Raw genomic sequence first — 26,730 nt, 5'->3', positions numbered from 1 at the left:
ACTGCTGTCAAAATTAGTGTTAACTAATTAATCACAAAAATTATTGCATTAATTATTTATTAATGCAGATTAATCACACTATTAATTTTGACCACAGGTGATCTTTCATCTTGACAGCTGATGATTACGTTAAAGGTAGCACAGGTTGTGTTTGAGCAATAAACATAACTACATGTAAGAAAGTAAAGCATTTAATAAATGTAATAAATGTCTATTGGGGTCATTTTTTTCCCCATTTTAAATCACGCAAGTAATTAACTGATTAGAAAAAGAGGAGGTGGAGCATGTGCAATGGATAATTTGAATTGTCTATATATATTTTTATTTTCATTTTTATTTATTTATTTGTTTATTTATTTTTAATTTTGTCAGTGTTTTGGTCCTCCATAAAAATGACTTCACAGTGCATCTAAACTTTGCACACCCCTTACTTACTAACACGCACCATCCCGTGTCTCCACAGTGTTGCTGGAACTGCGGCCGCAAAGCCAGCGAGACGTGCAGCGGCTGCAACGCGGCGCGCTACTGCGGCTCCTTCTGCCAGCACAAAGACTGGGAGCGCCACCACCTCATCTGCAGCCCCGGACTTCAGGCTCAGCCCAAACCCGTTTCCGCCATCTCCGCCGCCAGGGTGGCAGCCGCCGCTGCCGCTACCGCCGGGGCATCCCCTGTGGGGCTCACGACCGCCGACGTCACGGCATCAGCGTCCAGTCCCGGCGGGGAGAAGGTCCCCGTGGCGTCTAGCTCGTCCACCCCTTCCACCCCGGCCTCGGCGCCCGAGACCAATGGACATTAGGAGGAGGAATGTGGCTGAACTTTTTTTTTCAGAGTCACTCCAGGACAGCAGATGTTTCATCATCACTATTGACAGATTATGTGGACTCACCTCGGACCAACAGATCCCCCTGACCGAAGGAAACTTGTTTATAGTCAACTCCCACCCCGTCAAAAAACACTCTGATGACCCATTTTCGGCGGCAGGGTGAAAATTATTATTAAACGAGAGATTAAAAATAATGTACACTTTACTCTGAAGCAGCTTTCCTTTCCACATTTTTGTGTATACATTTAAAACCGTGAGGAGGAGGCGGGTTATGTGTAATAAAACCAGCCATGAAGCAGAATTAGTATGAGTTACACAAAAAAAGATGAGTCGCCAGATTGAGTGAATGTGTCAAACTTTTTTCTTTTCTGTTTTTTTGGGTTTTTTTTTTTTTGCAAAGCAATATAATAATACAAAGCGTTCAGGTACCAAACTGTTTCCATGTCACCAAAGTTACTTTTAACAAGGACCTCAGGAAAACACAGTGAGAAGTATGTTTCCACTGAGGGGTACACTTCAGTTCACTTCCCCATGGTACGGTTCAGAGCTACAAACACTAAGCTCTCCTTTTTTTTCTCTCTCTCTATCTGACTGCCGTAGTGTCAGTCTGCATACTGCTGGTAGGCCCTTACAGAATTAGAAGTGCCCAGGTTGCCTTGATTTAGTGCAAAACTGTATCCACTTTGGTGGAAAGCAATCTAAAATGATGATGATGATGATGATGATGATGGTGTTTTCCGAGTCCATTTTGGCACTTGAGCAGTATCATTGTTGTAGCAAATCGGTGAAAAAGCCTGGAGGCAAGTCCCCCACACGGACAAATCTCAGGAGATAAACTCACACAGCTTCAAATTCAACGTTTTACAGTTACTTCACACACACTTGCTCTCATTTGTTGTAAAAATGTGTAAAAAGAATTATGCCGTTATTTTTGTTTTGTTAATTTGCCCTGTTTGTCCTTTAAACATTTGGTACAAGTCACATGATAAAAGTTATATGGACGTAAAGTACGAAATAAAGAAATAGAGTTACTGAAAATGATGTTTTTTGTTTGGGTTTGTCTTTTTATTTGCGGATTTCGCCAATCGTTTGGCGAAAGACCGAAAATCGGATGAAATTACAATGTATAACCAAACAACGATTCATACTAGAATTCACAACCATGGACAAATTAAATCCCTATTTAGCACGTGGATTATATTATTCATAATAATAATAAACAGCACAATTTCGTAGGGCTCCCACAGAGTACAAGAGAAAAATGAATAAAAAATAATATTTATATTTTTTACATTGTAATGACAATAATTTTCTTAAATCAAATTTTCAAGCTATATCATAGCTATTTGCCACAACGTTTTATAATAATGGCTCTTGTTTTTAATTTTTGGTGGAAAAAGTGCTGCTGAAATAATAATCATAATCATAAACGAAGATACTAAAACTGGGCCCTATCATATATAATGTGGCTTACATGAAGTGAGTTTGTGGGTGTATGAATGAGTGATTTAAAAAAAAAAACAAACTTCTAATTTGGAGTAGATGTCTGTTTTGATACCCTGTCTGATCCGAGGGGCGGAGATTATACAAATTAGTGGTGGTGAACAGCATTCACGCTATACTTTTGATCAAAACAAGCGCTTCCTTCTATCAATCGTCTTAATTGGCGGGCAACCTGTCAGCTGCACTTCCTGTTTCGTCAAAACTAAAATGGTGTCACAAAAGGGGTTTTAAACGTTTTGGCGTTTTTGGTTGTTTTTGTAATCGTTTAGAAGAAAAGTTTTGGGATGTTGCACCTCACGAAGGAACTGGCTGAAATTTTCGCAGAAGACTCAGACAGCGAAAAAACGTTTTATGGCTTTTGTGAGGACGAATTGAGCGACCAATTTGACCAAGTACACCATTTTATTTTTCTCATTTTGAAGTTAATTTTGTTAGCGTGTGTGGGTGCGTACCAAGTAATAGTTTGTTATACATTGTTGACTAATAACAATATTTAAGACTAAGTGGCATTTTTTTCATGGTCTGATGGTCCTTTTATGTTGAAGAGCTTGCCATGTGTTCTGTAAACTACAGAAGTAGTTTACAGAACTACTAAACTTAAAAGAAAAAAATGTTGAAGAGCACATGGGGTAGTCCATAACTGCATTTAGAATTAGAACAAAATCGAGAGTAACACATTAACATATAGTCAAGGCAGTTACGCGAATACGAAAATGACACTTATCACAACTGGAAGTTGCTGCTGCAGGGGTACAACGTAAATTGAATTGAAACTTGCTTAACCAACCAGGCACCCTCTATTTAGAATAGTGACCTGGAAGACGAAGATGATGAAGATCAAGATGGAGGCCGGCCGTTTTTTGTTTCCACCATGCAGCAGAACGCCAAAACGTCCAAAACCTTCAATCTGAAGGTGATGTTCCACTCGTCTCTGACTGACCAGAACTCTACTGATGATGACTACAATGTTGAGGATGACACAGAGGAAAAAGAGAGGACCCAAAAGAGTTGGGCCAAAGAAGTCAGATCAGTTTTTTCTGATGAAGAACCTGAAGATGTGTCCGACTCTTTCTTGGCTAAGAGAGAGCTTAACATTAAGGCAAACAAAGCCATGGTAAACCACACTGAGAACTTACACAATTGCGCATCATGAAGTCACTGCAACGCGAGTAAAAAGTAACCACATTTTCTTTTCTCTATGCCGCGATAGTTGGCTCAGCTGATGGCGGACCTTGAGAAGATGTCAGGAGGAGACAGTGTTCTAAAAAAACAAAAAGCTAAGCAACCCAAAGACAAAACCTCTGTGAGTAGATGGAAAAAGGTATCAATTGTCAATATTATGTACACAATGTGATAAGATTTGATATAAAGTAAAGAGCTATGTCAAAAACAAGATGCCATAACTACAGGTTATAATGTGCAGTTTTGAGAGACATTACACTATTTTGTCGCTGAGTGGCAAAGTGTACAGGAAGGCTTTTTTTTTTTTTTTAAGACCTCTGGGTTTTGCAAGTGTACCCAATATTGTGGCCAGTGAATGTCTCTAAATGTCTTACCTTGGATTGTGTTGTACAAACCCGCTTGCTGCAGCCACGCCGCTCAAAAAGGGAGCCCAGGAAGAACATGGATCGGGTGTCCCGTCGACAGACCCGCTCCATGGGTGCATGTGAAGACCTCCCTGGCCCCCAGAAGGCCGAGCTAGAGCTCAGCTTGGAAGAGGAGCTTCTGGAGGTAATTTCTTGACAGTATCAATAAATTGGAGTGCTTTCATATTATGTTTGACTTCGGGTTGGAGGTACGGCGAGCCCCGCGGCAGTGGCGGCGTAGCACCCCACACCACAATTCCAGCCCCCACGTGATCAGGCCCGTGGACGACATCACGGAGGATGAGCTCCAACTGGTGGCCGACCACGTCACCGAGAAGGTCTACAACAGAGTCACTGTAAGTTCGCACAGCAGTCTAATTCATTCATTCAATAACCTCAAATCCAATAACATTGTATTAAACACTGACATCTCTTGCGTTCGGCGAGAAACGAGGTGCATTCAAATAAATTTGGACAATTGGTAACATCAGTGCTACTAGTACAAAAATTAGACTCGATTCCTGACTGTATATATTATAATTCACTTCATCACGCTTTCCTTTGGAGGTACAGTTTCTTAATGGAGCTGTGTGTGTTTGTTTCCAGGGCTCCACGTGCCACCAATGTCGGCAAAAGACGGTGGACACAAAGACGTGCTGCCGTAACGAGGGCTGTCGGGGCATCCAGGGCCAGTTCTGTGGACCGTGTCTGAGGAACCGATATGGGGAGGACGTCAAGAAGGCGCTTTTGGATCCGGTTAGACAAGTCCATCTCAAAAAAGGGGGCACAGGGTGATGCAAGGCGGATGACCTCAGGGAAATTGCACATCCACTACAGATGGTGGAAGTGGTGCTCATTGTGAACAATGTAGAATAGTAGCTAGAATTTGTCATACAATATCCATGTCATAGTCTCACTTCTTTGTTACACGTTATACTTATGTTTGAAGGTGACTCGTTTACTATGATCATGTTAAAAGTGTGTTAAGTCACTTTTTGTGTGTCTGCTCAGGAGTGGCATTGCCCTCCCTGCCGAGGCATTTGCAACTGCAGCTTCTGCCGGCAGCGAGAAGGCCGCTTCCCCACCGGCATCCTGTTTCCTCTTGCGCAGTACCACGGCTTCTCGGACGTCCACTCCTACCTCAGCAGGTACGGATATGTTAAGGTTACAAAAGGATGTGCAGCGATCATTTTGGTACCATTTTTTTTAGTTGTTTTGTGTTTATGGCCTGGAGCTCTTGTAAACTGAAGATGCCGGTATTGAGTTGAGTGAATATAAAATGTGTCACGTGCATTTCATCTTTCAGTCTCCACAACAAACTGAAGAGTGATGGTGACGATGTAGAGGCGTGAAGTTGTTGTTTTTTTTGTATTTTTAAACCAATAAAGGTTTTTCTTTTAAGTTTGTTTTTTTATGTAGGACACAAGTGTAATAAAGCAAGCAAAAGAGAATATTTGAGGTTTTAATCCAGCTGTTTTCATTTGCAGTAGTATACAATAGAAAATCCCTTATTTAAAACAGGCAGGGGGGATGACGAAGGCAAAGAGTACTTGTCTGTAGAGTTGTGGGGGAGCCTGACAGACGCATGGTGAAATAAAGATGAAACTTTTTTTTTTTTTTAATGCACACAAAATTTGACCCATCACAGCAAACAGTTTGTGGCACACACTTGAGCAGTTCAGGGTGTCAGTCTTGCTCAAGGACTCTGCAGCCACATGGCCGCCGATGGTCTTGATGACCCCCCCACAGTTGCAGGTGACAATCTTAACTTACGGGTGCCCGCTAAAGGAAGACACTCTTATAGTGGGGACGAGCGTCGTTCTGAATTGACCTTTTTAATACACTGAGCAACTCAGACAAATTAGCTGCTGCCAAAGATATCTCCAAGCTGCTCACTGGATGCTTAGTCCCCTAGTTCAGTGGCCAAAACCTTTTGTGTACATGACCCCACCCCCCCTTCAACAAAATCTTCCAACAAGAACCTAAAGTCTTGCTCCAATTACATTGTTCAGTTACAACTCAACAAAAAGACAAGACTGCTCCTCGTTTCGACTTATGTGTGAACCTTTGGTTACAGCATTTGCGCCGTACGGCTTTAAACAAAAAATATTTCACAAAGAAAAAGTAACTCCACAAGGCCAAGTGTCAGCTGGTACCACAGAGGGGGGGAAAGAGGAAAAGTTCTTGGAACATCATGACCATATTATACAAATGCGTCACTCACTTTGATCTACATACACCAACAAAACTCATAAGATTGTTGAGGGGCAAACAAATAAAAGGCAACCTCTCACAATCAACAAGGACCATCCGGCCGAGGCTAAGATTGCTGGAATTTTCTTTAGCAAATATATATATTTATATATACACATACACACACGTTGGGTTTTGTTTATACTGAATCATAACACTTTAGCTTGACTGTGTACCGAAAGACGTTAAATAACCTCAGGATTTTAGTTCTCTCACTCGAATGGCTGATATTTATCTCAAGTCACAGTTCCCAATGTCAGATACTGTGGAAATCCAGTTCTCCCAAAGAAAAAAAAAAGAAAGAAAAAAAATGCTCCATTTGGCATTAAAGATGGATTGGATGCAGTTTTGAAACCACCCGAACATGTGGTGCGTTCAGGAAAGCGCACAAACAAATGTAAATCACCATATAATTCAATGTGACATTTAACGTGAACATGTTAGACTTAATCAAATTATTCTGTGAGAGAAGGGCTACCTAAAGGAAGGTAAAGTCTGTCCGCGTTGGGTATGACATTTTAATACCCATGAAATGTCCCCTCTACAATTTTGAGCTCCATGATGTATAAAATACATTTTGAAGTTGTGCTTTTCCTTGTGCTGAACATGCTTAAGGTTTGTAGGACATTGCTATTGCGGCGAGACAATTTTGGTCATTTTATTGCAGTCTCATTACGGAGATGATCGATTGTAGTCGTGGGGCGCGTCTTGATTCCTGTAAACAAAACATTCCAACTTTTAAATCTAAATGCATAATCCTGTTTGATCAATGTCTGCGGTCCCTGAATGCGGCGTGCTCCTCTTAGTAGTTGCCGTTGATATGATTCAGGTCCACCTGCACCATGTTGATCCCGCTGCTGGCTAGCCGAGCAATGCTCTCCGGGGACAGCGTCTCCATGGTGACGATGGAGTGCTGGTCGCCGGACGACAAGGCCTCACCCTCCGGGGAATGGGCGGCGGGAGGAGTGTCGGACGCGGCGGCCGCGCTGTTGCTGGGGAGCGCCCCTTTCTTGTTGAAGTGGGTTTTGATGTGTTTGGAGAGGTGGTCGCTTCGCATGAAGCGCTTGGGACAGTCCGGACAGGCAAACCTTTTCTCACCTTGAGGACAAATCGAGACAAATATCCATCACAATGTGGTTATCTAGCCTGATTTAAAGGGATACTTGACTCATTGAGCCATTTTCAGCAATAAAGAGTTAATATTTTGTCCAGAATGAATTTGATATTATTTTTCTTGTACAATTAATAACTGTACAAACTATTTTTTTCTACTTGCAGTTGACTGAAGATGACATCACCTGTGCTGAGGAAGTAGGTAACGACCAATCATGGCTCACCCTTTTTCTGGGTTTGGTCAGCAAACTGAGCCATGATTGGTCGTTACCGACTTCTTCAGCACAGGTGATGTCATCTTCAGTAAACAGCAAGTAGAAAAATTTTGTATTTTAAGGTATTAATTGTACATGAAAAACAATGAAGTTATCAAATTCATTCTGTCCAAAATATTAACTTGTTGCTGCTGAAAATGGCTCAATGAGTCAAGTATTCATTTAAAAACCTATCCCTTGCTATATGTGAGCAATGATAATGGCCGATATGGGCTCAATAAAACATGCATCATCCATGAAAGGAAAGAGACATTTTGAGATCTCTTTTTTGTTCTTTTTCAGGCCGTCACCATGTAAACGGAAGCGGTCACGTTGCATCCTCCCCATCCCCTCACCTGTGTGCGTCCTCTTGTGACGCTGGAGCTCGTCGGAGCGTGTGAAGCGCTTGCCGCAGAAGGCCCAGCCGCAGACGAAGGGCCGCTCGCCCGTGTGCCAGCGCAGGTGGGCTCTAAGGTGTGACGTCTTGCCGTAGATCTTGCCGCATCCTGACATGTGGCATATGTGCTGCTTCTTTTTGGTCGGGTCACTGCTTTGAGACACAGCAGCACGCAAATGCATACAATTAGCTTACCGGCGTCAGGAAAATGGCAGTCTGGCCTCATTTGCGTTGAGGTGATGACGTACCGTGCTTCACCATCCTTGCAAAACGGGCAGGTGCAGGCCTCTCTGCGGTTGCGGCGTCCCTGCGACGGCGGGCTGATGTCCTCGTCGTCGAGGGCCGCGCTGTCATCCAAGCTCTCTGTGCCTGCCTGCAACGTTTGGTCTCCTACAGAGCGTTTACACAAATGGGAAAAAACAAAACATTTATAGCACTTACATGTAGCAACTCCCTATATAGTTATTTGCCTAAAGCGGGATACACATTTTTGTTTTCCCACATGTTCTCAACCGATTCAATTATACTGTAGTGTGGGATGTTATGAGTGATTTTTGTCCTGTTGCAAGCCACAAATAGATGGGCAACTACGTGAGTTAATTCTTTATATAACAAGGTCTCGCGCAACTTAATCCATTCCTCCATTCTCTGTAATGATCAGCAAACACCACAATAATAATGACAAGGAAAAGAGCTTGCAAACCGCAATACTATTACTCACATTAAAAAACGGTTAAAATCAGTATTGTGTCCCCGCTGAAGTCTGAACACGCCATAGTCTATTATTAATAGGGAAGATATAAATAGACAAATATTTTTACAATACCACTTCCAGGCTATAAATAATACTGTACCAAACAGTCATAATGACAAAATAGCGAGTGTGGTCGTAGCTGAGCGCGAAACGCTGCAAGTCCCAAATCGATGACTCCCGCCGACTCTCCGACATGTCATTCTCAATCGTAAGGACAGCGAGTGCGACCAGAGTCGCACACAGGCGACTGTCAGCCTCTGCCAAGGAGACATTCATTTGGATCAGCACCAAATTGAACACATAGGTCGATCTGAATAAATGAGAATATCATGGAAATGGTCATTTATTTCAGTCGTTCAATTTAAATGCTTTAACACCATACTGTAGTTTTCTACAAGTCATAATTCTGTTTTAGAAATGGTTTTGATGATTGTCTTCAAAAACAATTACATAAATAAATAATTTTTTTAGCTCTAAATTAGCGTTACAACCTCTGAAAAGCATTGTACCATGAGATTACTGAATCTGTATCATAAAAAAGTAGCATTTTTTTGGACTACTGAAATAAATTAACTTGGTCTCTGGGAAATGTGTACGACTATTTACAAAAAAAAAAATAAAAAAATAAAAAATAAAAAAGTCTAAATGGGTACTTTGTTAGCTCTCGACAGAATTACGGAGAGCACTATTGGCTGCATTTTTGTGATTAATCTTTACAAAGTTAACGGGAGTAAGGTTTGCGACACAGTGGCGGGAGGGGTCAAGTTACACCCCGTCCTTGTTCTTTACAGAAGTTGCGATCGAGCCTGATGACGACACACGAAGGCACACATTCATACAGCCGTTGGAGCAGTCCGACTGGTTGCGCCGGTGATGTCATTTGCACGCACGCCAACAAAAACCACGCACGGGAGATCAAACAGAGATAGGGGGCTGTTTGCATTGGGAAGAGAAAACACATCTTTTTGGATGTGCTGGGTATGTTTACTCACTCAGCAGCACTACTTTCACTCAAGTCTGTCGACTAGACATGGGCCCATAATAGATTCTGACTGTATGATAACGGTGACAAAAAATATTAAAATCTCAAATGTCCTTTTTTGAAACGTGGTTAAAAAAAAATAAAAAAAATCCCATTGAACACAATCTATTTTATTTTTAACTTAAAAATATCTTGATAATAATATGTCAAATGTGACCTCACTAGTCTAAACATTACATTCTGATTAATGTTACGTTTGTGCAATATATGAGTTAAGCAGCAAAATCCAGCAGTTTTAACAATATCAGAAGGCGGCCATTTTGCCACTTGCTGTCCACTGAAGATGACATCACAGTTGCTCAGGGCTCAAGCAACGACCACAGCTCAACTGTTTTCTGAAGGCGAGTTGTGATTGGTTGTTACCTGAGACCTGAGCAACATTGATGTCAAAATGGCCGCTTTCCGATATGGATAAAAATGTCTGGATTTTGCTGGTTAAATCATATTCCATTAACACAATATTAACCAGAATACCGTATTTAGACTAGTGGGGCTGCATAGAACACATTATTGTTAGTTTTTTGGGGGGTTGACTTCCCCTTTAAGAAATGTGTACCATGGTAAGTCTAAATAAATAAATGTTAACATTCTTCTACCATTTTAGTAATTAGTAAGTCAGTGTCTCATCACTGGTGAGCCTTTTCTCAGAGAGACCCTTGCTGCTAGCTGCTAACAACTTGCGTTGACTGAACATTGAAACACTGTAAGGAGGAGATCCCCGTGACTGACCTGCTGTGGTCGTGAGGGTGATGGGAACGCTCTGGAGCTGATGCATCTGAAGGCCCGAGCCCCCGAGCGTGTTGAGATTGATGGTCTGCAATCCCGGGATCTGCACGGTGTTGACCGACACTCCTCCGGCGGCGGGGGCTCCCTGGGTCTGGCCCACTGGGGCCAGCGTGAGCTGCGCTCCCGCCGGACTCTGAATCTGCAAGGTCTGCCAGCTAACTTGCCCGTTGGGCGTGACCGTGCGCAACAGGATGGGGCTGGTGTTTGGCATGATCTGGAGGTTCTGGAGGCCTTCCTGGCTGAGAGTCGGTGTGGCGAACACCTGACCGCCTGCCGTTGTGATGGTACCGACCTGAATGGTTTGGAGGGGTGTTGCCCCCTGAAGGACCTGCTGGGGCTGGATGAGGATCTGCTGTTGTTGTGGTTGTTGTTGTTGTTGCTGCTGCTGTTCCCTGTTGTCCGGCTGGATGGGAACACCAAGAGAAGCTGCGCTTTGTTGGTATGTCGCCGCAGCTCCATTACTGCTCTGCGTCATGCCGTATGAGGAGCAGGTCGGGGTGGTGACGGTGGACACGCTGGTCATGTAACCCGCGCCGCCGCTGGAAGATGTGGCCTGCTGCTGTACGAGCTGGCTCCCGCTCGCATCGCCATCTGATGCTGTAGTGGTCGCGCCGGCGCTGATGGGCAACAGCGATGGCAACGTGATGTTCCCGTTGAGCGACACGGGCATATTTGCCAGGAACTGCGTCTGGTTTTGCAAGACGCCATTGCCCAGGGTGATATTCTGGAGGGGGATGGGGCCCTGAATGATGCCGGGCATGGTGATGATGTTTCCCGCCCCGGCTCCTCTGTTGGCAGCGGCGATGATCTGCTGGCCGTTGGCGGAGGACACGATCTGGAACTGCTGTCCCGGAGCTGTGGCTCCCGCAGCAGTGGAATCTTGATGGCTATGTGCAAACTGCAGCGGCTGACCGTCCATTGTCTGGAACTGAGGGATGACCTGATATTGGATGTTGGGCATCACACCAGGGATGGCGGCGAGCACCTGTTGGCTCTGCATCGCCGGCGCCTGAGCGACGACATACTGTTGCTGCTGTTGAGTGCTCACGGCCACCGTGGACGACGGGGACAACAACCCTCTGCCCTTGCCGGCCTCGCCGCCCGTTTGTACGCTCACCGAGTCAGTGGTGACCGTGTTGCCGCATGATGACCCCTGCACGCTGATGGGGACAGCCTGCCAGCCATTGGCACTGGAGGTGAAGACACCTTGAGTCATGTCCAGCTGCTGCTGCTCTCCGGGAGAATCATTCTCTCCCGGGGTGTCAATGCGACTGCAAGTGGCCGCCAGCATGGCCAGTGGAGATGGCTGCTGAGAGTCCTAAATTAAAGGGGTGGAGTGGATATACAAAATAAACAAGGAGAGAAAGGAGTTAGAGCATAAAGCTGTGTAAATGAATGGCTATCAATAATTGTAGTGGAATCCACCCAAAATGTTATCAAACAAATATGACCAAAAAGTTCCGACAAAGTGTGTACGGTGGTTCCTTGAATTATGAATTCCATTTATTGTGAACACGATCCCAACTAAAATGATCTTTTTCCATTGAAATGCAATTAATCCATTCCAGCATCACAAAAGAAAAGTAACACTTCACTTAATACAAATGAATTTGTAATAATAGTATGGCATAATGTTTAACAAATGTTAATGTTTATTTTTAAAATGTATTTGTATGGTTTTTTTTATGTGGGGGTGGGGGGGGGGGGGGGGGGGGGGGCACAATTCCGAATGACAACATTCGATTATGATACAATTGCTATACAAACATAAGTTCACAAGAAGAAATATGTAATATTTAATAGTTAAAAACCAGACCATTACATTGAAATCAACATTGAAATTTAAAGAAATATACAGTATATATTCGAATAGTTTGTCTTTTTTTTTTTTTTTTTAAATACGCATTTGAAGGGGTATAGGGCTAGCTGGTGAATAGCGGAAATACGTGTATCTGACACCTGTTAAAATGCATTTGGGCAGGATATTTATATTTTTTAAACCCCATATTATTGAAATACATCATTAGGTTAAAAGCAAAGTTTTCTAATTAGATGAGAAATTTGATAGATATTCAATGGCAATAATTTTCTTGCATTTTTTTTTCCAAATGCATTTTCAACAAGAAGCAAAAACGTATTGCATATGGTTCAATTTCATTAGATAATATATTTCAAGGAAAATAACATTAAATTGACTTTCTGTATTTATGGATTTTTTTTTTTTAGCTGTGTTGCATAATGTGTAGCAAATGTTTTTTGTTTTTTAGCTCAAATATTTAGTATTTGAATGAAAATAATAGATGTACATCCAACACATGCCATACCTATTTCAACATTTTGTGTTTCAAAGATTAAAAATAAGTCATTAGGTTCAAATCAACATGTCAAATAATGATGCATGATAAAAATTACAACTAATTTTAATCAGATATACAAGGAGATGAGCGGGCGGATGGGGGAGGGCCCGCATTTCTTTCCCCTCTCCCCCTTCCCACAGCAACGGCGGGCTCGGCCTCCCCTCCCCCCATCCCACCCACTTGCAATGCGGCCCTATAAACTCACACTGCTCCGGTGGCCACCCCCACTCCTATGCCAGCCAAATGGGCCGAGCGAGAGGCACCGCCAGCGCGGGGGTTTGCCGGCAACACCCCATTTGTGGGCGAACTTTACCTGCCCACGTCCCACCCAGTGACATGTGCTCGGCGGAGAGAAACAACACACGGCGAAACAATGAAAATCCACACACGCACAAACCATCAACACAAGAATAAACCACAGTAGAGATCTGCTTGACCTACTTGTGAGTTTCGCTTTTGACCGAAGCCTCCGCCGCTCTCCACCGCGGCCATTTCACCCTGTTGCAGATCTGCGGAAGAAGACTTTTTTTCTTTTTTTTTTTTTTAAAAATCACTTAAGACTTTTCGCCCAAGTCCCTTCGTGAGTGCAGCGCCAACGACGTGGCACCGACACGCGGTCGATTACTCCCAAATACACGGTTAAAACTTTACGTGGCATAAAATGAGAAGAGAAATGAAGCCATACATGCCACAAGTGCTCGAAGGTTTGGAGGAGGGAGGGAGGGAGGGAGGCGAGGGGGTTGTTAACCAGCTAGCGTATTAGCGGCGCTAACGTGAACTTAACCTACACTGATCAAGTAGAGCATTTACCCACGGATCACTGCGCACAAACTAGTTCCCAACTAGGGCAGAAAAATAATTATAACATATGAACAGACAGACTATAGGGAAGAAAAACAGTTTGCCCAAATCCGCGACAGTGGCCAGTAAAGTTTAACACCAGAGGTATGAGAGCCGAAAAAAAGCCAAACAAAATACTTTTTTACCTCACTGCATAAAACTTTTTAAATGTCCGTACTTTCAATCCGCTATCTTGTGGCTCGACGCTTTGCCGTGATAAGACTTACTACTTAAAAAAAAAAGTTGACTTACTGCTCATAATGTTCAAGACGGGAGGAGTTTCTTCTTTTTCTAGTTGACAACTTTTTCCAACTTCACACAAACTTGTCACCACCCACCCCACTATGAAGGAGACCGGAGAGGGTGCGCTCGATTTGTACTGCAGGGACGCGTGGTTAGCCTCTATTTAAAGTGACGCGCAGATCCTTTGTTTCTGACGACTTTTTATTTTTACTACCTCCATTTCGAAAACAGATATTCGAACTTTGCACTCGTTATTTTGTCTCATTACTTTTTTTTCCCAACTTAAATAACGAAGCAACATAAAACTGATGTAAATAGAGAGTTTACTCATTGTGTCACTTGGTCAAGATTGATATTTTAGTATCATAGACTGATTTCATCAACATCATCATCATAATCATTATTATTATTATTAGTATTATAATTATTATTTACACTTTTTTCACATTTCAGAGACTGTACTTTTTTACATGAGTTAAATCAGCACTACGAAACGTGTTGCTAGCACTGTTTTGCTACTTTTTTTTTTTTTTTTTTTAACAGAGATGACTGTTTCATGCCCAGCTTTAGTTTTATTGTATTGATTTTATTTCATATTTTACAAAAAAAACAACCACACATACTAATTTAAGTTTGAAGCATTTATTTTAGCGTTGACTGAAAAGAAGCGCACCTCTCGTGCAACTGATTGCCTTTTACACCAATGGAGATTGTTCTTTCAAGTCATTTCCGCAACAACTCTAAGCCCGATAATCTTATTGGCCCCTAGTTGAGGAGAGGGCGGGTCCAATGAACTAGGTTGCGCCTCTTGAGTAACCCAGACGTGTGTTTTCTTGTTTTTCCTTCTCGGAAAAGACGCCATGTTAATTGCTCACATTTAGTACGTGCAGCTCGCTCCCTCGCGCCAACGTGTTCGCCTTTTCACAGCTAGATAGCGAAAGGTAGATTAAGTGCATGTAAACACGGAATTGGGCGGGTGTGGACTGTGGAAGGCGGGCTGGTTATTTTCAGTCTTGCCTCCGTGGCTGCTAGCCACTCCCTTGGTGGCGCCCTGTGGGCTGGGAAAGAGAGCAGAGGCGGGCGGGGGGCGGCCATGGCGGAAGAGAGAGGACAAGCCTGAGCCGGGCCGGGGGCAGGGAATGTCTCTCTTGTGGGAGGGTTTTTGGATGATTTCGCCGTGCAAGGGGGCTGTCAGTGTAGTAGCACATGTGCCCACATAAACAAAAGCCATTGATGTACACTCACTTGAGGGTTGGCGAAGAAGAGATACCGTCGCGATATTTTGCCGTTGCCAAGGCAGGAGTATCGCGATAAGATCATTGCGCAATCGTCAAATCACAATTCTAACCCCCCCATTAGACAACACTGAAGAAATTAGTAAATTACACATTTTTTCTTTTCTTTCTTTTAGTCAATGCACATCTTTTATAATAGTATAAATTTGCAAGTGTCCAAATTGGCCTTATCAACTTCCATCAGGGCCAGTAAGACATTCTTTGCTGGCCTCAACACTGTCAGAAACACTGACCTATATTTACAACCTAAATTGTAATATTTTATTTAATTTTAATTTGTTCACCCTCTTAATATAATTGCGTACATCATTTTTTTTTTGTCCTAAATTATCTCCTCATGATGCAAATTGTTCATTTTTTTGTGTTTCCTGAAAAATCTGAATTAAAAAAAAAAATGAATTGGGCGATTATTTTAAGAAGGCGTCCAATTGATAAGTGGAAGAATATGGATGAATAAAGGCAGTGATTGATTGATATACTGATTATTATAATCCCTCAAATGGACATTCCATTTATACCCTACTGTATATATTTTGCATTACAGTACGCACCACACAGAATGAAAAATCACGCACATGCAGGCTTAAAAGAGAGGTCAGAGTAAAAATGTACAGTGTACCTCTTCTTAAGCTATAAAATAAATTACTGGCACCCCACACACAAACTTGTTTTGATTTATTGCGAACAATATATTCTCTCTTTATTTGAAGTTTCTCATGGTTGCATTGCTTCCAATATGCATTGCACTTTTCTTTTCTTTCTTTTTTTGGGTACATCAGACTTCAGCCTCTATTGTGTTAAGCATGTCAATCTAATCTGCCCAGGGCCTTCAGGATTAGGAGTGCTGGTTGTTGTCAAATTTGCCTCACAGCTGGTACACAATAATGTTAGCAGTTGTCGGAAACGTTGGTCAGAGCAAGACAAACTTGACTTGCAAAACACTTGCAGTGATATACACGCAATGACACGGTTAATAATCAGCATCTGTGGTGTGTATGACGTACAGTATGCAATTTAAATTACTTTACGAATCTGTCGTATTAGGTAAATGTTGAATCTGAACTGCTCCTCATGGTATGTGTCACTTTGATATCTCTGCAGGATGTGAGTGTCCCACACACGATGTCAGTTTGAGATGTTCACTTCCGTCCTTCGTCTGTTCAAAGTGATTTGTGACTTTTAGACTCGAGTAGACTGATATAAGCAGCCAAAATGGTAAAATATTATCTCAGAGAAGCGGAAGCGTCCGGAAAATGCAGCGTGTCTGCTGGGCTAAGATTGCAAATAACCTTCAGGTGAGCTCAGTTTGACACACCGGGAAATGTTAAGCAAACATGGCTGAATCTGAAACCTGTCAGTAAGTACGGTAAGGCTCATTTTCACCTAGAATTCTTTAAATTTCAAATTTACAGTAGTTTATAACAAAGATAGATCAGTATGGTACGAAAAGTCTCTTTTTATTTTTTTATTCTTTTTATTTTTTTATTTTTTTAATGCTTCTTCATAGCAGGTAGGGCAGATACAGGGATTAGTGATGACATTATTTAGAGTTCCATACTTTATTTAAGCGCTGTACATTCAAATAAATCTTGGGCTGCTGTTCTGCTTTTCAGGTTGTCATCATATCTGCTCTGCTTTCAGTGATGGAAAATTCGTCCTCCACTGCCAGGGGGCGAAAGTGGGCCAGTGGAGGTCACAAGTGCTCCAACCTGGAAGAAATGGGACCCCTTTGCAGCTCCCTCTCGGAATCGCTATCGGATGATGATGATGTCTTTGGAAAATTTGAGTTCTTGCTCCAGAACTGCGGGTGAGTCAACTCCCTTTGTTTCAACTGTATATCTTTGTGCCACTAAAAGTCTCAAGTGTCAATGGAAAATCTATAGAAAGTCTCCGAGGTCAAATGTTCTGGAATGGTGCAGTGGGATAGAGCCATAAATTAGATTTTTACACAATGACCTCTTAAAATATCTTTTGTGTAACTCATGTTTCTAATTCAAAATCAAATAGAGCTCATTATGCGTTGAATTGAAATGGAAAGGATTGCTTTGTTTTGTTTTTGGAATACGGATGTCAAACTAATCATGTTTTAATGTGATATTGAACTTTTTTTTTTCTGGTTTGGTAGAAATATGGTTCCATAATTTTAGCAAACGTCTAATAATGTCACTATATGCAGTGCATGCAGATGTGGATATGAATAAAGGAGCAAAAAATAGTCACCATGAATATTATGAATATTATAATAAATACTTTTGATAAATACTGAAATTAACTGAATATTTCCAAACTCCCTCAACTATTGACCATTTCTGGAAGTTTACCAGAAATATCCCTCCCACACGTAACTTTCACTTTATCCTATTGAGAAAGTGCACATAGGCACTGACAGGAGACCTTCACACTTACTTGACATCTTTCACCACATAAAGAAGTCAAATTTAAAAATTCAAGACGAGGAGCCTTTTCAAGCAGTCAAAAGTGGTTTTGAACATGTTGATCTTGATGGTGACCAACACATGAGGAAATGTGCAGTTGCTATTCAAAAGTAGATCTGACGATGAGCTTATCTTTCTATGCGGATGCAGCCACTTCTTCATAAGAAACATTGCGCAATACTAACTGAATGTGTGTGAATGTGATGACGGAAGAGGTGGATTTATGTTGCAGGTTGAAGGCCAGCTTGCACAGCCACTGTAGTGGTTTGGGTATGTACAGAACCGGTCCGATAATGTTCACTTACTTTGTTCAAAGTAGCATTGTGACCACTGACCAGTGGGCGGACCGATAGATTGTCACTACTGTACAACAAAAACTTGGATAATTGTCATTTTAACCGAGAGACTTGGAACTTTAAAATCCACCAAATGTTAAAGTGACACTCACGCGCTTATCTTGCAGACACACATTGACATCCCTTCCGTGTTGGCATTCCAAAATACATTTCAGACTCGCCGTTAAACGGTGGAGCAGTGGCATCCAAAGTGGGGTGAGTGAGAAATACGGTCTTGTTGTTTTTTAACTGTGATGCCATTATGCTCGGAAGAGTTTTCTTATTGAACTGAATCAATCCTCGTCCTCACTTTAAGGTACCACGTTTGTCTTTCTTCTTCTCTTTATTCCATGACAACTCTCAAGACTTGCAATGCACCCTGCCAGCGAGGAAAGCCACAATGGCCTCACCAGCAAGTAAGTACTAAACCTATTTGGCGAAGTATACTTAATTAAAATCGATATTTAGATTTACTTGGATTAATTGTACACATTGGTATAATTAATTTTTAAAGCTACAGCCACAATGATGAGTGTATTGTTAAATTAATACTTATTGTAAGATACTTGTCTTGTACCTAATGTTGTGGTCTGTCATTGTACATTCAAGCATGATTTGATCGCTGTCTTTTGTCTCGCATCAGTGTTCCAGAGGTGCTCCAGTCGCGTTCGGAGGATGCCGAAGAGATCCTGTGGCATTTGGGTTTCGGCTGCGATGACCCGCAGCTCACGGTGCGCATCCCCCCGCGCTTCCTGTCCTTCCCCTCTCAAGCGCGGGGTATCAACTTCCGCCTGTTCCTGGAGTCGCAGGTCCGGCAGATACGCGAGGAGGACCCCAGCCTGTGTATAGCAAGTAAGACATTGAGGGGGAATCTATGCAGTAGATAGTCAATTTCATGGGTTGGGCTGTTGTAAGGGGTCCCCATAGAGACAGTATTGCCCTCATAGTCAGCATCATAAGGATGAAGGCTGCTTTTCTTTCTGTTTTTTTACTCTTACTTTTAGTTTGATGTCAGATGTAATGACATGTACAATGTCTGTAATGACAACAGAAACAGTAATAGAACTTTTGTATGACTGTATGATCGTGCAGTATGACCGCCCAGAATGTTAAAATATTACTGAAAGTAGTAATAAACAAATAGAGGCATTTTTACATCATTTATTTTAATTAATTCATTGGTTTTGATTATTTTAATTAAAATATTAAATATTTAATTAATTAAATTATGTAATTATTTCATTTACAATTAATTTAATTGTAATAATTTATTAATATAAATTCCATACATTATATATTATAAATTATATTAAATTATTTATATCCAGCCATTTCAAATCAAATCAGTTTGTGTTCAATGTTGGAGCTTCCACTTATTAAGGGATGAACGATCATGAGCTTGTTGACACGTCCTTGCCGTCTTTCTCGCAGGTCGTTTCAGACAAGTCCAAGCGTTGACCGCAATGGCCAACGCGTTCTGCTCTCTGTACTCACACGTGTCCCGGACCCCCCTGCGCAAACTCGTGGCTCCAGAGTTGACCTTCACCTTGTAGCCACCCACCCAGAGCGTGAGGAGCAGCGCAAGGAGCGAACCGTGCTCCCCCGTGGAGAGGCTGAAGGCCACCGTCTCTAACATGTGTCTCTACACTTCACCCAGGAGGTCCAGCCTGACTGACGTGGCCGATCTCGTACCCAAGCAGGTCCAGACTGAGACTAATAAGACATTGGAAGAAAAAGACAACAGTGTAGCAACACAAGTGATGTTAGAATCTCATACCAAGCAAAATGATAGCATTGCAATCGCAAAGCAACTGAAACCGGTTGCCACGGTAACCTATGAGCTAATCAGTCCAAAGATAGTTGAGTGTGTTCACCAAGCAAACGTCTTACATCACGTCTTTTCGAACATGGAAGGCAAACATGAGTCAAACCTTGGAGGTCAAAACGAGTCCGCTGCCTCCAAGTCTGCATCCAGACTACTCCCGGTCCAGACCCCCGCAGTGTCTTCAGATGTTTGTCAACATTCAATTTCAGACATTCTCCCTGCGAAGCCTCCAAGATCCATCAACTACCTCAAAAACTGCGACAAAGAAATCTTAGATTTGGTTGAGGTTAGTAGACCTTTTGAGTGTCTCTTCGAGTGATTTCGCTTCTTCTCACTTTTGATGCATGTTGGGTTCATTGAAGACTAGATTGTCGAAAGAATGTGATTTTGCCCTTAGTTGACTGCTGACCAGCCTGGGTGCACCTTGACTGTATATTGATGTGTTCAGTTTGCTGCCAACAGGTGCATCTTGCAGAGGAAGAAACAGCAAAATAAACACCAACACAGCAACTCAAAGGTACAATTTTGAAATGCATGTTTTTTTTGTGTGACACTCATCTATTTTAAGGGCAGCATTATTCACAATTCCACACTTACAAAAGGTGACTTCTCTCCCATGACTGCTTGTGTCCTGGTCTGTATACTGTGTAGGTGAGGTTGGCCAGGGCGACTGCACACCATCAAGCAGCAGCAGACTCGCAGTTAATGACACTTTAGCGCTTTTTCGGATAAAACCAACAGAGGCCATACCAACGAGGCCATTTAAGAAGAAAAACAGCAAGAAAGCGCCTGATGATTGACAGGTGACTCCACCCAAGTTAAATGACTGAAGTTTGTGAAACAATTGAACTAGTACACATTTTTTTTTTTAACAAAACATTTTTTATTCCTCAGAATTTTCGAAACACTGTTAACATAGTGTACAAATTGCTGTAACAGTTTCCAGGTAGAATATACTGTATTGTTTAAAACTTCTGTTTTCCAAATGTTCTAAATGGTACAGTACACGCACATTACTTTACTTTCCATTACAATATTTTACTTATGTGTTCAGTAAAAAAAAAAAAAAAAAAAACATATCTGATCAGATCAGATGCAGACAATATTGTCCACAAAAAAATCCACACATGAATGTATCTTATCAGTTTGTAGGAAAATGTATACTGTGTATATTAAAAAAAACAAAAATAATCAGTTTAAAGAGCATTGCCACATTAAGATGTCCCAATTGATCAGAATGCACATAAAATACAAGTTTTAGACATGAGAAGCATTTTTCAAAGTTTTAATCATTTCACTTATATCATCTACTTTAGATAATCAGTTTGCAAGGGGGAAAAAAAAAACATGGACTTTCCAAACAATTTCCATTATTTGAATTAAATTATCCAACTTATTATAACAGGTTGCAAAATAGTTAAAAGTGCAACTGAATTCTACCAGCTTTTTTTTTTTTTTTTTACTTCATCGGTGGCAGGGAGCAGCACTCTAACAAGATACTTCTACAAGGATCCACATGCCTGCATATGGCTTAATACACAAGTGCATAAAACACAAAATGCTGGAAAAGTCAAAACAAAACAAAAAAATGGAAAAGTCAAAACAAAAAAATAAAGAAAAGAGACTATGGATTACAACTTGTTGAAGACTAAAGGGGAAAAAAAAAAAAAGGAAAAAAGGAGTTTCCTTCAGAGGTATTTCAACCTACCCACCCCCACCCCGAATACTGGCAACAAGGTGTGTATTTGAATTGGCAAATTAATTATTACGAATATTCGATATTATTGTCATTCATAAAGTAATAATTCTATTGTTTATAACATGGCCACTGACCTTTGTGCTTTTAAATGAGCTGAACAACAAATGAGCATCTTAAAAATCATCATGACAAAAAACTTTAATTTAGAAAAAAATTATCTAGTTAAAAAGGGCTAAAACACTTATTCAGCAGTGTCTTTTTTGTGTGCGTAATGATCTTGACTTAATCAGAATATCATCCTTGAGAGCTTCTTGGTTGAAGTATGGACTTGTAGCTGAATGTGTTTGAAATGAAATAAATGACAGAAAATTGGGATGATTTAAATCCTCACTGGTAGCATTTACACATCAAAAAGTTTTTGTTTTTATTTTTCCCGTTTTCAAAGAGTTTGTCTTTTTGTAAAAATTTGAGGTATTTCGAGTTGTTGCCATCCTTAACCTTCACTTCGCCCCGGCCATGATTTTGAGATACTGCAGCGCGTTGTGGGCGGCGTTTGCACGAGCATCCTCGACGCTCAGGGCAAAGCCGTGGCACACGGTGATTGGTTGCGTGGACAGCTCCACCAGACACTGGCACCGCCCACTCAGGCTTCGCTCATCTGAAACCAAAGACAAAGATCCATGAATACAGATTATTATTATTATTATTATTATTATTAATCTTATAAAAAATGGACTATGCATTATTAAACATAAAAAAATGTGAAGGCAGGTATTATTTTTGTTCATTTGGGGGTCCTTACCCTCACATTCTACTGTAGTATATGTGACTGAGTCAAGTCAAGTCAAGTCAAGTCAAGTCATCTTTATTTATATAGCGCTTTCGTCCATATTAGACTTTATACCAACCTGATCAGCTACAGCATGACTGAACGGTATTTTGCATTTTGTGATCGGCTGTAAATCACCCGCCCTGGTTGAGCTCTAAAACTCTGCTGCCAACTGCTGGCCGTTTTTGTAATAACTACCATTGCTTCAAGCATTCTCTTCAGTTCAGAGGCTGCATCAAAGCCTTGTGTATGCACTAGCATAAAACAAACAAACATAAAAAACGCATAAATATGTCTTCGGGAGCATGGTAATATTAAAAATAGAACATATTTATATGTTTTTGGGAGCAAATGAGTTCAACGGCATCAAGGAGAGGAGTACCTAGATCTAGGTAGCTGACGTCAAAACACTGCTCAGCCGACAGATCGTCAAGCAGCGAGCAGAAGTTGGAGTCGTCAGGCATGCCCAGCGGGTTACTGCGCAGCTGCAGGATCTTCTCGCCGGCCGAGTTCCTCAGCGTGTCCCATGTGCAGCTGTAGCCTTTACTCTTGCCCGACTCCGCCCTGCTCCCCGCATGCTGTGCGGTGGTGTAGGTAATAATATAGGCGAAAAATACAAATCGATCAAATGAAAAAACAAAATTATGGTCATAACTGAGCCTGATGACACATTACTGGTTCGTTGTGCACCTTGTATTCAAGTAGGTTACATGCAAGCTTTCTTTTTGCGAGTGTCCCTCACCGTGTTGAATGTGTCATCTTCTGCATCGCCGTCGTTGCTGGTTCTCAGGTCCACCGGGACATCGTGTATCCGTGCTAGCATTTTGGCGGCCGCATTTCTCTTGGCTAGCTTCTTGGACGTACCACTTCCTGATTCAGAAAACGGCACCAAAATTTTATCAACATACAGCTTAACCATTCACTTGCACATATTTACAAATTTAATGAGATCCTAATGGCCAAATCAAATGTTGCTCTTTGTACCAATTTCCATAAATCTCTCCACTCGACAAGTCATGGTGAATTCCTTGCGATGTGCTGGACCAGACTCTTGTGTCACTGTGTACTCTGGTAGACGCCATCCCTTCTGCACCACCAGTTCCTGGCGGACAAACTCAACATTATCACACACATATGTTTGAATGTATTTATCGTATTTATCATTATCATCAATCCAGAAAGGGAACAAACCTGCAGAGCTCCGACAGGGTTACATTCTGATTGCTGCGACGTACCTAAAGTCTTCATCTCGCATGGGGAGCTGCACACAATACTGCAAAGTCAGAAGCAGACATTTCAGTCTAATGGAATAAACAGCGTGTGGAATATCCATCCATCCATCCATTTTATAAAACGATTTGGTAGCTACTTTTAGCAACTTTTCCAACTATTCAAGAAGATTAAGGCCACAAGTTGTAACTGACCTGTCTTCATCCGCAGGCACATCAACCCCGATAAATGAATCTCCTTCTAGACTGAAATCTATGGGACCTGCCAGCCCCCCTTTGAGCATCTTCAGCGCCGCCTCGGCCGCTTTGTGCTTGGCCGCCTTCTTGCTGGGGCCTTGGCCCGTGCAGCTGATCTCTCCTACGGAGACGCGGAATGTGAAGTTGGGCTGATGTGCCTGTCCCTCGGCCTTCAGCAGGTCGTACACCGGGGTCTTGCCTATCCGCGTTCCATATTCCTGCAGCAAACTAATCGGCGTCTTTCCGGGATTCACAGCCAGCATTTGCTCAATACTGGATAGAAACAAAAGTTAATATTAAACAGGGTGGTCTAAAAGTAGCTAAAGCCACGTTTTGTTTTTACAGGTACATTAGAGGACAGCACATAATTTGAGCCAAGAACAAACAATGTGGATTTTAAAGCAAAACTCAACAGATACCAAAAGAAAGAAGGCATAAAGTAGTTTTATGCAAGGAAGGAAAGGATGCAAAATAAAAAGTGAGTTGGAGGAAAGGAAGGAGGCATGGGCCGACATTAGCTTCGGATGATATGTAACAACATTGTATACTATTTTCTAATTGCCTTAATATCGGCGATGGGAGACCAAAATGTACTATCAAGCCCATGCTAAGCGAGCCTAGCCTGGACGCAGTTCGTTTTCACCTGGAGCACCCGGAGTTTCTGTTCCAGCTGTCCGAGGCTGTCTCGTCGTTCATTCCCTATTTCAGACGGACAGCCGGTAGGATTCGTATGGCAAGCCCCCCACCAAAACAAACGCTTCCTTTCATTAGACGGGTTTCTCCCCCACAAAACACGTAAAAACGCAGCCTTCCTCCTTTCTAGCGGCAGAGTTGCATGTGCATTGTGCACGGCAGCACAAATGTGACGTAGAGCTGAGAGCACAGCCGTCCAGAGTCCTGATTGGTCGGAGGGCTGTTGTTTGTTCACGGGGGGCTTCTGGCGAGAGGTGACGGACTTCTGAGTCTTTTTTTGTAGGTGAGACCTAGCTTGAGTTTTGTTTGTACAAAACATTAAAAACAAGTTAGCTAAGAATTTTGTATTTATTTTTTTAGGTAGGTGAGACTTATCTTGAGTTTCGTACAAAACATTAAAAACACGTTAGCTAAGCATTTAGTCTATTATTAATGCGATAACTTAATTATGTTTTCATTTCAATACAATAATGTTATTAAACTTGAGTTGAGTTGAGTTGAGTTGAGAATTTGAGTAAGAGTGGGGACTAAATTGGATGTGGCTATGGTCCCCCATCGATCCAGAAGAGGGCGACATTTATTCATTTTACAGACGGCAGGCAAGCCTGCCTCGAATCTTTTCTCCTTGTTCTGTGTGAAGTTTGCATCTTCTCCTCGTGCTTTCTCGACTTGCCCTGGCCTCCTAAGTACTACTTTTCCAGAAACCAGTTTAGAGTCAGTTCAATCATTGAAGACTCTTCAGTGGCTCTCAAACGTTTCATACCAAGTACCACCTCAAACCACATTTGATTAACATTGCCCTTAAATATAGTCAAATTTAAAAATGCACTTCAACAATGATTCAATTAAAATGTTTTATACATAAAAGTTATTTAAAAAATTTGTATAATTTTTTGAAAACAGACTGTTGCAGATGTACTTAAAATGTTAATATAATGAACTCTACTTCATGCATGCACTATATTGCATTTAAAAAAAAACAACAACCAACAAATCGAAGCCACTGAAACATTATGCACAGTTTGAACATTTCAGAATTTTGTTTCATCATGTACCACAAGAGGGAGCCTGGAACTACACTTTCAAAATTCTAAATTGTCCATTGCTCTTCTTTTGAATGTTAATGGGTTTGTGCTATGTGCACTGTAATTGAGAGGGCAAGAGGCTGTGTACTCCCTTGACTGAAATTTAAATTGCTTCTCCAAGTTCATTATTTCTTTTTAAGATTTGTGTTATTTTGCATGATGCATAAAATAAAATAAAAAATAATCACCAGCTAATTTTCTTCCACGTATTAACTTGCATCAACTTCCCTTTTGTCAAAACAGGTATGCAAATATGATCCTGAATAAATACGTCGCAACCCTTCAGTTTTTCACGGTCCTTTTTTTTTATCCCCCCACAGAACTTCCTTTGTGTCATACTGAAAACAATGTGAAAATGATTCTGCTTATCGCTGACCCTTGGGCTTAAACCTCATGAGCCACAATTTGGTAAGTTTCATATTTTTTTCAAAAATCTATTCTATTGGTCAGTCCACACATGTGGGTGTTATTTATTATTATTATTATTATTATTATTATTATTATTATTATTATTATTATTATTATTATTAGTAGTAGTAGTAGTAGTAGTAGTAGTAGTAGTAGTAGTAGTAGTAGTAGTAGTAGTATTTATTTATTTTTTTTTTTTATTTTTTACAAATAACTGACCAAACTAAAGTGTTGAAAACAACTTGCTCTCTGATGATGTAATGTTAATGATTGAACAAACATGTCATTTTTGGGGTCTCCTGAAAGTGACTTTAGAGGTGCAAGTTATCCACCTGATGCCAATCATGTGTTGTCTGTTTGGTGAAATTTTTTTTTTATTTTTTTAAAGTAGTTGGTATAATCCTAAAGTTGGCAATATTGACTACTTTTGTAAGATAGCACCTCTCTGTTTGCAGCCATATTGTTAGCGTTAGCATAATTTATGTCAGCAGGGAATGGATGCACTTTGAACTACAGAAATTAAAAAAATATATATATACATTTACCTCAAAACTAGCTTATAATAATCAAGAAAATAATTTGTAGTGTTGCTTCACTTCTGTTTCCACGGATAACTTTTAGCACGTTTCCATTCGATTATACCAATGTCACTAAAGGGCGGAGCTAGCCACGCTTCCCTCCCCCGATTGGCTGACTGATAATCATCTCT

The 26,730-nt window shown here is 41.4% G+C and overlaps 5 protein-coding genes across 12 annotated transcripts in view; 3 read left to right on the top strand and 2 right to left on the bottom strand.

The window, feature by feature from the left end:
* Positions 1 to 1,864, top strand: part of cbfa2t2 (CBFA2/RUNX1 partner transcriptional co-repressor 2) — a 65,250-nt gene extending 63,386 nt beyond the window's left edge. For both annotated transcript variants that reach the window (XM_077530616.1, XM_077530617.1), the window contains exon 11: positions 464 to 1,864. In XM_077530616.1, coding sequence (XP_077386742.1) covers positions 464 to 796 — 333 coding nt within the window. In that variant the 3' untranslated portion in view covers positions 797 to 1,864. The remainder of the gene's footprint in view (positions 1 to 463) is intronic.
* A 665-nt stretch (positions 1,865 to 2,529) lies between these two features.
* Positions 2,530 to 7,949, top strand: LOC144024379 (cell division cycle-associated protein 7-like). 2 transcript variants are annotated; one of them, XM_077530623.1, is made up of 8 exons: positions 2,530 to 2,718; positions 3,132 to 3,440; positions 3,537 to 3,629; positions 3,917 to 4,057; positions 4,122 to 4,268; positions 4,519 to 4,668; positions 4,924 to 5,060; positions 7,836 to 7,949. In XM_077530623.1, exons 1-8 carry the CDS (start codon positions 2,611 to 2,613, stop codon positions 7,906 to 7,908), a joined length of 1,158 nt encoding a protein of 385 aa, XP_077386749.1. In that variant the 5' UTR covers positions 2,530 to 2,610; the 3' UTR covers positions 7,909 to 7,949. The 2 variants fall into 2 exon arrangements, with proteins under 2 accessions (XP_077386749.1, XP_077386750.1); XM_077530624.1 differs by lacking the exon at positions 7,836 to 7,949 and adding an exon at positions 5,219 to 5,313.
* Positions 5,361 to 14,076, bottom strand: sp1 (sp1 transcription factor). 5 transcript variants are annotated; one of them, XM_077530611.1, is made up of 6 exons: positions 13,961 to 14,076; positions 13,310 to 13,377; positions 10,455 to 11,829; positions 8,178 to 8,319; positions 7,889 to 8,079; positions 5,361 to 7,263 (listed from the first exon to the last, which is right to left on the bottom strand). In XM_077530611.1, the coding sequence occupies exons 1-6, from the start codon at positions 13,965 to 13,967 to the stop codon at positions 6,968 to 6,970; spliced, it is 2,079 nt and encodes a 692-aa protein (XP_077386737.1). In that variant the 5' UTR covers positions 13,968 to 14,076; the 3' UTR covers positions 5,361 to 6,967. The 5 variants fall into 5 exon arrangements, with proteins under 5 accessions (XP_077386737.1, XP_077386741.1, XP_077386738.1 ...); XM_077530615.1 differs by having other exon boundaries at positions 7,889 to 8,082; positions 13,961 to 14,062; XM_077530612.1 differs by having other exon boundaries at positions 7,889 to 8,082; positions 13,310 to 13,390; positions 13,961 to 14,047.
* Positions 14,077 to 15,622: 1,546 nt separating this feature from the next.
* Positions 15,623 to 25,896, top strand: tespa1 (thymocyte expressed, positive selection associated 1). Its single transcript, XM_077530627.1, is given in 7 exon segments — positions 15,623 to 18,232; positions 18,382 to 18,432; positions 18,660 to 18,868; positions 19,448 to 20,127; positions 20,304 to 20,358; positions 20,493 to 20,644; positions 23,810 to 25,896. Coding segments are annotated over 4 exon segments (966 nt in total). The 5' UTR covers positions 15,623 to 18,232; positions 18,382 to 18,388; the 3' UTR covers positions 20,337 to 20,358; positions 20,493 to 20,644; positions 23,810 to 25,896.
* tarbp2 (TAR (HIV) RNA binding protein 2) lies at positions 21,113 to 24,751 on the bottom strand. 2 transcript variants are annotated; one of them, XM_077530626.1, is made up of 7 exons: positions 24,479 to 24,751; positions 23,794 to 24,108; positions 23,561 to 23,630; positions 23,354 to 23,471; positions 23,112 to 23,239; positions 22,752 to 22,947; positions 21,113 to 22,198 (listed from the first exon to the last, which is right to left on the bottom strand). In XM_077530626.1, the coding sequence occupies exons 1-7, from the start codon at positions 24,529 to 24,531 to the stop codon at positions 22,041 to 22,043; spliced, it is 1,038 nt and encodes a 345-aa protein (XP_077386752.1). In that variant the 5' UTR covers positions 24,532 to 24,751; the 3' UTR covers positions 21,113 to 22,040. The 2 variants fall into 2 exon arrangements, with proteins under 2 accessions (XP_077386752.1, XP_077386751.1); XM_077530625.1 differs by having other exon boundaries at positions 23,561 to 23,642; positions 24,479 to 24,747.
* Positions 25,897 to 26,730: the final 834 nt, after the last annotated feature.

The sequence above is a fragment of the Festucalex cinctus genome, chromosome 8 (genome assembly GCF_051991245.1).
Source record: "Festucalex cinctus isolate MCC-2025b chromosome 8, RoL_Fcin_1.0, whole genome shotgun sequence".
Classification (NCBI taxonomy): Eukaryota; Metazoa; Chordata; class Actinopteri; order Syngnathiformes; family Syngnathidae; genus Festucalex; species Festucalex cinctus.
Note: the sequence above shows the minus strand (reverse complement) of the source record. Positions and strands in the feature narration are given on the sequence as shown.

Coding starts and splice junctions, on each gene's coding strand:
- sp1 (XM_077530615.1), bottom strand. Junction 11,830..13,309: donor GTCAAAAGCGAAACTCACAA/GTAGGTCAAGCA, acceptor CCTTTAATTTAG/GACTCTCAGCAGCCATCTCC. Junction 7,264..7,888: donor TCACAAGAGGACGCACACAG/GTGAGGGGATGG, acceptor TTTGTCCTCAAG/GTGAGAAAAGGTTTGCCTGT.
- tarbp2 (XM_077530625.1), bottom strand. CDS start 24,531: ATGAACGACGAGACAGCCTCGGACAGCTGGAACAGAAACTCCGGGTGC. Junction 23,240..23,353: donor GGAGAGATTTATGGAAATTG/GTACAAAGAGCA, acceptor TTTCTGAATCAG/GAAGTGGTACGTCCAAGAAG. Junction 22,199..22,751: donor CGTCAGCTACCTAGATCTAG/GTACTCCTCTCC, acceptor CTTTGGTTTCAG/ATGAGCGAAGCCTGAGTGGG.
- LOC144024379 (XM_077530623.1), top strand. CDS start 2,611: ATGTTGCACCTCACGAAGGAACTGGCTGAAATTTTCGCAGAAGACTCA. Junction 3,630..3,916: donor AACCCAAAGACAAAACCTCT/GTGAGTAGATGG, acceptor CGCTTGCTGCAG/CCACGCCGCTCAAAAAGGGA. Junction 4,058..4,121: donor TGGAAGAGGAGCTTCTGGAG/GTAATTTCTTGA, acceptor TTCGGGTTGGAG/GTACGGCGAGCCCCGCGGCA.